Below are 12,235 nucleotides of genomic sequence, written 5' to 3'. Positions count from 1 at the left end.
ACTGACCACCAAGCATCAGTACAGAGGGGTGGATCTTCTGAAGAGTTTAGCTGGCACTAAAGATTAGTGTATTATGTCTGTATTATCTGTAAAATAATAATACTCTGTATTATCCATAAAACACACTAACATGTATTGGTAATTCATATGACTAGTTTGAAATACTTGATCTACTTTTTAGGCTTGGAGGTAGATATTTGTACAGGTAAGTGCTGAAAAAAATAAGTGACCCAATCTTGGGATTGAATTGCCCCAAAACAGAAGTAGTACTGGGAACTCAGAGGAGATGCTTAGAGGGTGTAAAATTTTTACAAGTTGATCATTCATCAGTCTTGCCTGTTTGACAAAGGAATAGGGAAGATTCTGAGGCCTGTGGTTTAGCACACCCAGTCATGAATTGATGAAATAAATACCCTCCCTGAAAATTAAAACATGTCAGCAAAAGGCATTGTTAGTCAAGTTTATTTTCTTGAAAAATAATTCAGAATTTGTATTAGTTTGAGTAAATTAATGTTTTTAAATTACTATTGATACATTCTTACTATGAATTTTACTATTATAAAAGCAAGTCTGTCATTCCTCATATTTCAAATAGGCTTAGTCATTCAAGTCATTGTCTGGTTCTGGGAAATGAGAGCAATCACCACCAGTGAGACAACTGGAATCTAATGAATGGTATTTGCAAATATTCCCCATGGATTTTCGTGCTGACTCAGAAATGGGTAGATGGGTTATGTCTTCACTTGATTTCACTACAGTCAGTGTTTCATTAAAGGGGGAAGATATGACAGCATTGTCTTCAAGTCTTGACTTTGGAATCCTTGCTTTTCCAAGCTGTGGGAATGTTTTAGTAGAATTTTCATTTTCTTGATCATCACAGGATGAGTAGTTTAACTGAAATACAACAGGAATTATAACTCTTTTCTTTGTGTTAATACTTGACAAGTATGAGTTCAGGTTTCCTGTAAAAATTTCATTTGAGAGTGAAACATGAGAAGTGGAATCATCTGATAAACAGTCACAGGACGTTCCTATACTCCTGCTGGATGAAGATGTAAATGAGGAAGTCCTGGAATTTACAGTCAAACTCCTGCTTGGCGTATTCAAGTTGACCTCTGAAGCTGAGCTGTTACACACGACTGTTTTTGTACCAGAACAAAAGTCATCTGTAATATAACTTTCAGCAGCTGCAATGACAACATGTTGGTACTGTCCATTAGATGTCATGAATTAAAATATGACCATGACAACAGATTAAATTATAACGTTTACTGAGACTATTTTCAGTGCAATAGTTTAAAGTGTAGTAGTAAAGTTAAATGTATAACTATATGCATGTTATTCTTACTGTGTTCTGGTAGAATTCATTAAGGAATTGTAATTAAATGGGAGATTTTCAAAAGCACCAAGAGATCTAAAAGCATGACTTCCATTGACTTTCAATGGGATCTGAGCTGCTGAATCCCTTACTTTTGAAAACTCCCCCCCATAATTCATGAGATGACAGAATATCTGTATTTTAACTAACACCTTGCACTGGCAGGTGGGTTAGGAATGAGGTCTAGTATCTTTTCTGTACAATTAACTTATGGAAATATGGCATATATCAGTTTTTTTAATCCAAAATTAGTTTATATATTTTAGCTAAAATTGGGAAAAATGGTTTTCATGGATTAAAATATATATATGCCTACCATGTGCAATAACCTCTTTTAATGAGTTTTTATCAAAATTTTACAGAATGTGATTCATAAATGTCATTAAGAACATAATTTGGGGTACTGAAAGAAAAAAAGGCCAAGAAGGTGAAACAAGCTTAGAGAGGCATGGAGGAGTTGAGAGGCTCAAAGTAGTACTGAGACACTGAGGGCAAAATTAAGAAATATTGTACAAAGTCCCATTGAAAACAAATGCCTGAAACCCTTGTAGTCTGAGTTCTTTATAAGACTTCATAGATTATGATTGCATGATAAACTATACCCAGGCTGGCACTGCTTCAGGAAGTCTTATATAGATAGATAAATTTACACCATGTAGTCTCTCTAAGACTGAAAGCTTTCTTATTTAGTCCCTCTTCAGCAACTGATGACTTCATGCAGTCCTCCTTGGGGATGTTACTTTCTCAACAGAGTCAATGGGGCTATTGACTTTTTCAAAGGGTCATACAGAAAGCTATGGATTGCCTTAGAAGACACATCCACAACACTGTGAACTTTCCCAAGTAATCCCTTTGGTGTTGTAGATGGCTTTACATAATCTTCTTAGAGTGGCATGTAATTTTTTTGATGGTCCATACTATCTCACGCTTATTCTGGGGTTGTTGACTACTTCTCACTATCCCAAGGATGCAAAGAGTGAAAGCAGTCTTGTTTTCTTTAGCACACTTGAGGTATTGTGTTGTTGAAGTGTCCTACACAAACTATTACATGTTGAATTACTGTTGAAAATTTAGTGAAAATTACTACTGTACTGTAAAACCCCTCTACCAAAATAAGATGTTAAAGGCAAAAATTCTGCCTTGAAATGATACAAAGGGATAAACCCACAAAATCAATGGATTTAGACAGTGGTTATTTATCAGAGTTACTTCACAATCATGATCACTGTGTACCAGTATTAAATTGTTTGTTTAAAACTTAGAGAGAGAGAGAGTGTGCATATAGAAAAAAATTTCCCTGGAATCTAACTCCCTCATTTACATTACTTCTTATGGGGAAATTAGATTTGCTTAACATCATTTTGCTTAAAGCTGCATTTTTCAGGCACATAACTGCAACGTTAAGTGAGGAGTTCCTGTATGCATATTCCATGACTGGTGATTCCCAAGCAATAGACCAGCTGCAAGTAGATGGGAGCTCAGCCTTAACAGAATAAAGATTGCAGAGCAGCCTTCCCAAATGCAGCATCTGACCTAGAGAACTCAGTAATCATGTCTCTTAAGCATGTGAACAAAATCCCCGGCTACTCTCCATATAACTAAAATAGACACTGTGACGGGGTGTATAAATCCCCCATTAGAGCCGCACCTGCAGAGCATGCTCCAGGAGGGGATGGAGCTTAAAAAGGAGCCAGACAGGTCCGAAGGAGCCTGACAGGGCAGGAAGAAGGACGCTGCAGAAACCTCCTCTGGTAGAGGAAGAGGCCTGCCTGCTAAGCCCAGAGGGGCTGAAGGTCCAATTGGTATCTTTTCTCTTATAACTTTGTGACAGACTGCAAGACTCCAACAAGAGAATGGGTGTTAGGAAGCGGTCCAGGGAAGCATCCTTCAGGCACCCCTAGCACTGTACATTTGGTAACCCTTACAGGGCCATGGGCCAGAGCCTGATGGAGAGGGAGGGTGCCAATTTCCCATCTCATCAAGAAGGGCATGAAAACCCTTACCTTCTAGACTTCTCCCTGGAGGATTAATACCTTTTGCAACCCCTGGTTGGGATCACTCATAGGGGGTCAATAGCCAAACCCTGTATCTTCCTAGAAACTCTGTCTTCCTTGGGGGGAGATAGGACTAAGTGGTAACCTGACCAGACTGTTGAATCAAACCAAACTAACACTAAGTGTGAAGGTGGTCTGAGGGAAGAGTAGAGATGTGATGATCAGGGGCCTCACCCTCTAACCCAATCGTTCCCAAATGTTTTCAGTTGTACCCCCCTTACCTGATTCGCACCACCCCGGGAGCTGGGGCCAGAGCCATGATTAGGAGCTGGGAGAAGCGGGGCTGTGGCTGCAGAGGTGACAGATTCTTCCCAAAAGTGGGAGGAATGAGGCCCCACCCCCTCCATGGCTCTGTCCCTGCTCTGCCCCTTCCCAAGGCCTGCCTCCGGGGTAAGCCAGAAGCTAGAGCTGGACCAGGGAGCAGGGGGCCCCAAGAACAGCTCCAGGCCCATGTTCCCACCCCCCACCGCACCTAGGGCAGGTGGAGGCTCCGCGGCTCCCCATAGATGCCCACACGGCTCTTACCCCAACCTAGTTCCAGCTTCTGGCCTGGCCTGGGGGTGGGACCTCGAGGACCAAAGAGCCACATGCGGGCCATGGTAAGAGCTGCATGGGCAGCTGTGGGGAGCTGCAGACCCTCATCTGCCCTGGGTGGGGAGTCCAGGGGGCGGGGACATGGGCTGAATGCTGCTCTCTGGCCCCCCAACCCAGGCAAGAGGAGGGTTGGCACTTCCCAATAGCTACCTGGGCTTTCCAGGCTGCTCTTACCTATGCTGAGCTCCAGCTTCTGGCCTGGCTTGGGGGGTGGGGCCTCAGGGAGAAGAAGAGGGTAGGGGGCCAGGCCCATGGGAAAAAGTGGGAAGGCCATGGCCCCTTGGCCACCCCCTGTTCCGACGTCCCTGTGTGGCCGTGAGCTGGCTGTGAGCTGTGTGGCCGTGAGCAGTGGTGGGAGCGGGAGTGGGGCCTTGGCTGGGACTGGGAGTGGGACTGTAGCTGGGAGCAGAGCTGCAGTTGGGGCCAGGGCTGGAGATATGGCCAGGAGTGGGGCTGCGGTCAGAGCTGCAGCTGGGGCTGTGGCCAGGAGTGGAGCCAGGAGCCGGTGGCCAACGCTAGAGTTACGGAGGGTGGAACGCAGCTGGGGGCAGAGAGGGGTGGGGCAGTGCTCCCTCCCCACCCCTAGTGGGGCTGATCCAGGCCCCGCCGCACCCCTTGAACGTTCTTCCATGAACCACTAGAGGGGTGCACCTCACAGTTTGGAGACCACAGCTCTAACCACTAGGAAACACCACCTGTGAACCCAGCTCATCACAGACATTCTTCAATGATGCTGTTAAGGCTGCCTGAACTCTCAAAGAGCTCTCAGGATGGCCAGGGGATCCACCCTGGCCACCACCTCATAACAAGTTTGACACAATCTGATAGATATTTTGACAGTCTCTGAGATTAGATGGCCTTGTCTTTCATCATCTCTGATGAATAATCTAGGTGAAGATCTGAATGTTCTTGTTCTTTGCAGGTAAAATGCCAAGGCATGTCTGACAGCTAAGATGCAAACCACAGCCTCCACCTTGCAAGTGTGAGGCTTAGGAAGAAATATAGGTAGGTGAATTTCTGGTTCAGACGAAACTCCGTAACTACCTTTGGCAAAACTTAGACTGAGTTCTTTAGGGTCACCTGATCAGGGTAAAACATTGTATAAGGAGAGTCAGTCATTAGTACTTGGATCTCTCATATTCATCTCACTAAATGAGAGCAACAAGAAAGGATGTTTTAACTGATAAGTGTAGCAGAGAGCACATTGCCATTGGTTCAAATGATGGACCCATGAGAGTCGAGAGCACTAAATTCAGGTCCCACAGTGGGATCAGTTCTTTAATAGCTGGGTAAACCTTAACTAGACCTTAGAGAAATCTAACTGCAGATGGATGAGAAAAAACGGTGACACTCAGTTTGGTGGGTGGTGGTCCAAAACAGCTGCCAGGTTGACTTTGACTGAACTAATCAATCAGATACCCTGTTTCAAACCGAGCAGGTAATCCAAGATCTGTAATAATGGATGCTTCTTGGGGAGTAAGGAATTTCTGACTCCAGCAACAAGAAAACCTTGTCCATCTTGCAAGTTATGAGTGCCTAGCAGAGCCCTTGCTGCTGTTCACTAAGATATTCTACACAGGTAAATCACATAATTGCTCTATACTTGACATCCATCTATCAATCCAGCTGTGAAATTAAGGGACTTCAGATCTGGGAGTAGGATCTTCCCTTTGTTCTGTGATAATAGTTCTGGAAGCAGAGGAAAGGGTCTCAGCTGGCTGACTGTCAGGTTCAGGATGTCTGGAAACCAAAATTGCCTCTGCTATCCGTATCAGCTTGGCTGAGTCCTGTCTGACCTTACATACCAGTTTGGGAATCAATGGGACCACAAGGTGGGCATATGTTAGAATTCCAGGCCATGGGATTAAGAAAGCGTCAGGCAGGGATCCTGGTCTTGTGCTCCCCTCTCAAACAGAACACCTGGCACTTGCTCTTTTGTGTTGCAAACAGGTCCATTCAAGGATAACCCCAGAATGAAAATATGCCCCAGAGAATAGATTCTGTGATTTCCCATTTGTGATTAGAGAAGTGCCCAATCAAATTGTCTGCAATATGATTTTACAGATCAGGTAAGTGTACCACCAAGAGGGAGATTTGGTATCTGAGACACCAGTTCCATAGCCTGCTTGCTTCTTGATACAGCAGGGAAGATCTTGTCTCACCCTGCTTGTTGATATAGAACATGGTGGATGCATTCTTTGGACTGACCCTTGATGTGATGGAGAAAGGACTCGCAAGCTCTCTGCACTGCTCTGAATTCTAGGAGGCTGATGTGCATTCACATTTCTCATGTGATCCAAAGGCTATAGACCCAAAGACTATATATTGGAGCTTGCTACCCCAAGACAGACACATCCATCACTACAGTCTTGGGGGTGGTGAAAAAAGAAATCCCCCCACAGGTGTTCACAGAATTCCTCTTCCATTTCAGGGATGATAGTACTAGTGGAGGCAAAGAAAAGGGCATGCCCAGATTATGCTTAATGGGAATACGCACCGACTTTAACCAGCCGTGCATGCAGTAAATGCGTAGTCTGGCATGCAGTGTCGTAAAGGTGCATGATGCCATGTGCCCTAGTAGAGTGAGGCAAGCGCCTACTGTGGTGTTTAGATTTGACTCCAGCTATGTTATTAAGACAATTAGAGTCTCAAATCTGTCCTGAAGTAATGAGCCATGGATTTGGTAGAGATCAGGTTTGCTTCTATAGAGTCTTTAAACAGCAATCAAGTTGGACTTTTCATATTGACTTTCAGGCCCAGGCTCTGGAACAAACTGAAGATATAACAAATGGTTTCTGACACCTAATGAATAAATCTTCCTCATACCAGCCAGTCATCCAAGTAAGAGTACAACAACTGCTATTACCTTTGTGAACACCCTCGATGCAATCAACAGTCCAAAGGGCAGGACTTAGTATTGATAATTGTCATGACCTACCATACATTTTAGGTACTTCCTGTGTGGTGGTATTATTGATATATAGAAGTACTCACCTTCAAGGTCAAGAGATGTGAATTTATCCCAATCACCTGGAACCAGAGAGAGACATGATTCATGTTGCTAATGCCCTAGAGGTGCTTGGTGCCATAGTAAAGGAAATCCCAGGTGCCACCATTGCAATAGAAATGGACATCAGGGGAATACCAGCTCTTAAAGCAATATGAGGTCCATTGGCATTGTTAACATTGTCAATGCCATTTGATCCCAAGGGGTCACCAGCAAAGACAGTGCCATGAGCTCACTGAGTGCCAGTCTAGCCACTAGTGCCATAGACTGTGTTACTGTGGTCTACGGGGCCAGAATAACATTTTTCAGTGCTGATGTTGAAGAATCGGACATTGATTGAGCTGAGCTCTTACATGAGGGAGCTTTCAACAGCACCAATCTCAACAGCTCATCTGAGAGTTGTCTCAGTGCTGAATCCTCAGCACTACAGTGAAATTAAGTTTCAAAAGAAAATGCACAGGGCTGTGAAATCTTGGAGGAAAAGTAGTGTGGAGGTGAAGTTCTTTTTGTGGTCTCTGTTCGAGATCTACCCCTAATACCTTCTTTATCCCTGTACCTTCTCTGACAAAGTCTTGTCAGATTTGGTCAACTTTAGAGCCTGTACTGAAGTTGGAGACCAGTGATCCAGCTCATGAGCAAATGACCTACCACTGGAACTGTTCTGCTCTGAAAGGTCATATGCAGTGGGGTTCTGCACACCTGTGTCCAAGGATTTGCCCATCAGGCTTCCCCATCCTTGAAAGTCCTGTTAGTAAAGGACTTTCAAATGGCCATCATTGGCAGATGTAGCTGCCTCCTCACCAGGGGTAGTACATGAACCTGGAATACTTGGTAGAAGCCAAGCCAGTTCTAGAGAATTTTTAGTTCTGGTAACTGAAGAAACTAATAGCACAATAGGCAACTAGAAAACTATGCTAACTAGACTAAATCACTAACCATGTACAAAATACAGGTTGGAAATCAGCTTGCTTGAAAACACAGACACCGAGCCTCTCTGTGATGAAGACAGGAGGTGGTAAGAGGGACTGAGTGGCAGATGGCATGATCTGCCCTTTTATGCCCACAAAACAGAGCACAAAGACTCTTTGGGCGCATATGTGCCATATGGACACTGCTGGCCAAAAGACTTCAAACTCCCAGTGCATGGGTGTACGTGGACAATTAGTGGCATGTGTATATGGACAATCACTTGAAGTCAAAGGTGATTTTACACAGCATTTGAACTACAATACATATTGATCGATCTATCACCCTATCACTTTGATAACTGAATGTCTTTCAAAATAATAAAGTATAAACCAGCGCCACATGTGTGAAGAGAAAAGTAAACTCATTTACTATTGTATGGGAAAGACTACTGCAATAAAAGAACGCTGTTCTTACCTGAGAAACAAGAATTTTGGTTCCTGATGTTATATTTCTGTGTTGGGCTTCAGAAATATGGACTAACAGATTGTGCCTGTGAACTGTGACATCATCAGATAGCTTTTTAATCAGAATGTTATAATTTGGATATTAAGATCCCTGTCGCAGAAGCCCCATCTTGTGGACAACCAGTCAATGACTGCCTTAGCACAATTAACATTTCAAGGACTGGAAAAATTAACTGTAAAACTGAGGAAATATTTTAAAACCATTGCAACAAAATATAGTGGAATCCTTCACAAAAATGCAATTAACAGGTAGGAATCACCATTCCCTTTCTTCAGAAGCATTCCCCAATATGAAATAATGGGCTATGCAGGCGGTGGAAAATAGGACAAGAAACAAGGGTATTGTCTCCTATGGGATTTCAGAACTCTGCCTGAATGCTTTGTTTGAAGAATTACGAACATCAACTCGATAGTGACTGGTGAAGATGTGAACTGACTGCCATGCAGCCATCTGTAGATTTTCAGAGCTTGGTTTTCTCTTGCCTGGGAGACTGCTACTACTCAGCCTTGAATCTCAGCAGTATGGGTTTTTTTGTCCCTTTCTGTGACTTTTAGATAGTACAAATTAGGATTTGTTTGACAAATTCCTGGGTGATGTATATAGTATTAAGGGCCATGAGCACCATTCAGCAACCAGGATTCCTTTTCCTTGGAGGAAACTGTTCAGGCAGAAGGAAGAGCATGGTATCTGTGGAAAATTAGTTTTGAAAAACTAGGAACAGTCTTAGAAACACTTCTTTTTCTTAGTGTGTGATTACATAGATGAAGTAATAAGAAAGGACAGGCTACTCCAATACTTGGTGAGTTGAAGTACTAGTTACTAGGAAGAATACCTTTATAGATAAAAAGAACAGGGAAACGTATACAGAACATAAAACCAGTTTTAAGCATCAAGGTGACATTACTGGACAGTGCTTGCTTGGAAGAATCTAGTGACTATGAAATGGCCAATGGATCATTTATTACTCCTATAGTATTATATGGGCAGAAAGTGTAGCTATGCCCAGAGACAAGTTTGCACAAATGCCACCATTCTAAAGAGTCACTTACAATTCTCTAATTCTTTAAATTCTTTACTTTTTGGATTGACATTAGGCAGGTTTGTTTGCTGTCCAGAATAGATTTTTTTTAATGTTTGAGCAAAAAAGTTCAGCCATTTTGAGGAATTAAGAGAGTGAATATAACTTCCTCAATAAAAACATTTTTGTGACCTTTTTTGAATAGCTGTAGCACTTCCTAAAAAATTGAAAATTGTTTAGGAGATAGTTGCAGATATGGCTTTTAGTGGTCTGTGGCTTGTCAAAGTTTTAAAAATGTACTTTGCGCATTTTTATAATGAAATCTCAATAACCTACCAGTGTTTTACGGGTTCTGCACATAAGTACATAGCTTAGGAAAATTCATAGGCAGTGCTTGTCACATTTTGACATTAACTGTGGCCATATAGATCATTGTTGCAACCAGGGTCCTATGGCTGCACCAGGTCTCGCACAGAGGAGGTCAAGTTGGTGTCTATGGAAAGGTTGTAGTTTGCTGGTTATGATTATGCTGTCTATGTATATCATTTTTGTATCTAAAGTTATGAATATTAGCCAGGTACTTGTATATCAATTTGTTTGATTCTAAGTAGCCTCAGTGAAGCATTCGGTAGGCTTCTTGAGAAAGGACTATTCTCAGCAAGTGCCCAATCAAGAAACACTTACTGACAATGGACTTTGGGAGACGCCAATCCACATCTGAGATTTCCCGGGAACATTCAAACTAATATGTAAACAATGGCGTTGGACTACAAAAAGCTGAATCATTCATAGACATGTGACTTGCCCAGGTGGCTACAAACTCCATCTTGTTGCTGTGACTTTGCACAGAAGAACGAAGAGGGTTCTGCCCACAAGAGAGAAAATATAAAAGGCCCTGGAAGCCTCTCCATTTTGTCTTCAGCTGGCTTAAGAGATGGCCTCTCTACCCCCACAAGATGCCTGAAAGAAATTGGAACAAAGGACAGTAACTATGGGGGTGTGAGTGATTGCTGGACCAAAACTAAGAAGGAGTCCAGTCTGTGAAAGAAGTTTATTGGAACATCTCTAAAGGTGAAGTTTACCACTATGCAGTTTCTTAATGTATTAGGCTTAGATTTGCGTGTTTTGTTTCATTTTGCTTGGTAATTTACTTTGTTCTGTCTGTTATTACTTGGATCCACTTAAATCTTACTTTTTATGATAAAATCACTTTTGCTTACTATTGAACTCAGAGTTGGTGACTAATACCTGGGGGAGCAAACAGCTGTACATATCTTTTTATCAGTGTAATAGAGGGCAGACAATTTATGAGTTTACCCTATATAAGCTTTATAAAGAGTAAAACAAATTTATTTGGGGTTTTGAACCCATTGGGAACTGGGTATCTGGATGCTGGAGACAGGAATACCTGCTAAGTTGTTTTCAGTTAAAGCCTGCAGCTTTGGGGGACATGACCACAGACCTGGGTCTGTGTTTGCAGCAGGCTAGCGTGTCTGACTCAACAAGGCAGGGTTCTGAAGTCCCAGGCTGGCAGGGAAAACGGGCTAAGAGGTAGCCTCAGCACATCAGTCCCAAGGGGGGTTTTGTGACTGAACCCGCCACAACGCTGTCTTTTTCTCTACCTGAAAGGAGTATCATCTTCTTTCATATACATGCCAGAGCATAAGGAAAAAGGCAGATTCCTCTAAAATCCTGAGACCTTGAATATTATTGTAAGCATGTGGCTCACGGGCCACTGCATCCCTTGGTGGCTTGCCATGGCCTAGCAGGCTCTCTTCCACTAGAGCCCCCTGTTGACAGCCATTCCTGCCCTATAATGGTCTGTTTCTTCTTGCAATTCAGCCTTCTGGCCACGTCACTTTTAGTCCTGCCCCTTCTGAGGAAATGTGAGTCCAACACAACACTGGTCTGGCAGCATCATGCCAGAAATTCAGCCCAACTTCAGGCTTTTGGGCCTGCCAGCCCTTTGCTCCAGGGTCTTCACAACTCCACCCTACATAGGCCGGTAAGGGAACCCTCACCCACCCTTTACTCTTGAGTTTCAGCTCAGCAACCCAATATGAAGCAGATAGGGTCTATTTGTTCAAACCCCCTGCTGAGTGTCTTTGGGCTGTTTCCTACCATGCCCTGGAGATAGGCCTTTCTCACAGTCTCCTCCCCATAGACTGTTGTGCAGGGCCTGAAAAAAAAAGGGGGCTCCAAACTGGTTAAGGAACAAAAGAAAGGAAAAGGTTCTGCACCAGGCCTATCTGCCCCAAGAAGGCTCCAACACTTATAGCCCTAGTTAGGCTCTAGCTCCAGCTGATTCTACCTTCTAGGCAGCTTCTCAGTTGGCTTTGGCCCCAGTCACTGGTAACGTGGACTTCTTAACTAGGATATCATTTTGCTTTTATGCAAGAGGGGAAGGAGAACACAGAATAAGAAACATGAGTCAGAACACAATTTGGATAGCCTATGGTTCTGCATTGTCTTTAGGAAAGAGGGGTTTATCACAGGATTCTTCTTGATTTCCAGAATATCCTCAAAAATAGGGAAGCAGGTCTTTGGCTCTACCTGAATTTGAAAAGGCCTCTTCTGGAAACTTTTAACTCCCTAATGTCCTCTTTGGAGAGGTCCAAAGCAGAGAATACTGTTTCAGGCTCCAAAATGAAATTGTCTGGAGATTTCCAGCTGTGTGTGTGCACATGCACATAACTTCCTTCTCAGGGAAAACCCTATTTCATCAGAAAATCTGGAGAGAATCTAGCCAT

The 12,235-nt window shown here is 43.2% G+C and overlaps 1 protein-coding gene across 1 annotated transcript in view; it reads right to left on the bottom strand.

The window, feature by feature from the left end:
* Nucleotides 1-604: 604 nt before the first annotated feature.
* The window catches only part of C7H1orf185 (chromosome 7 C1orf185 homolog), a 35,165-nt gene continuing 23,534 nt past the window's right edge, over nt 605-12,235 (bottom strand). Inside the window, exon 4 of the mRNA XM_075067601.1 lies at nt 605-1,187. Coding sequence (XP_074923702.1) covers nt 1,104-1,187 — 84 coding nt within the window. The 3' untranslated portion in view covers nt 605-1,103. The remainder of the gene's footprint in view (nt 1,188-12,235) is intronic.

The sequence above is a fragment of the Chelonoidis abingdonii genome, chromosome 7 (genome assembly GCF_003597395.2).
Source record: "Chelonoidis abingdonii isolate Lonesome George chromosome 7, CheloAbing_2.0, whole genome shotgun sequence".
NCBI classification, from domain to species: Eukaryota; Metazoa; Chordata; order Testudines; family Testudinidae; genus Chelonoidis; species Chelonoidis abingdonii.
The sequence above is the reverse complement of the archived record's forward strand: the minus strand, read 5'-3'. Positions and strand labels throughout refer to the sequence as shown.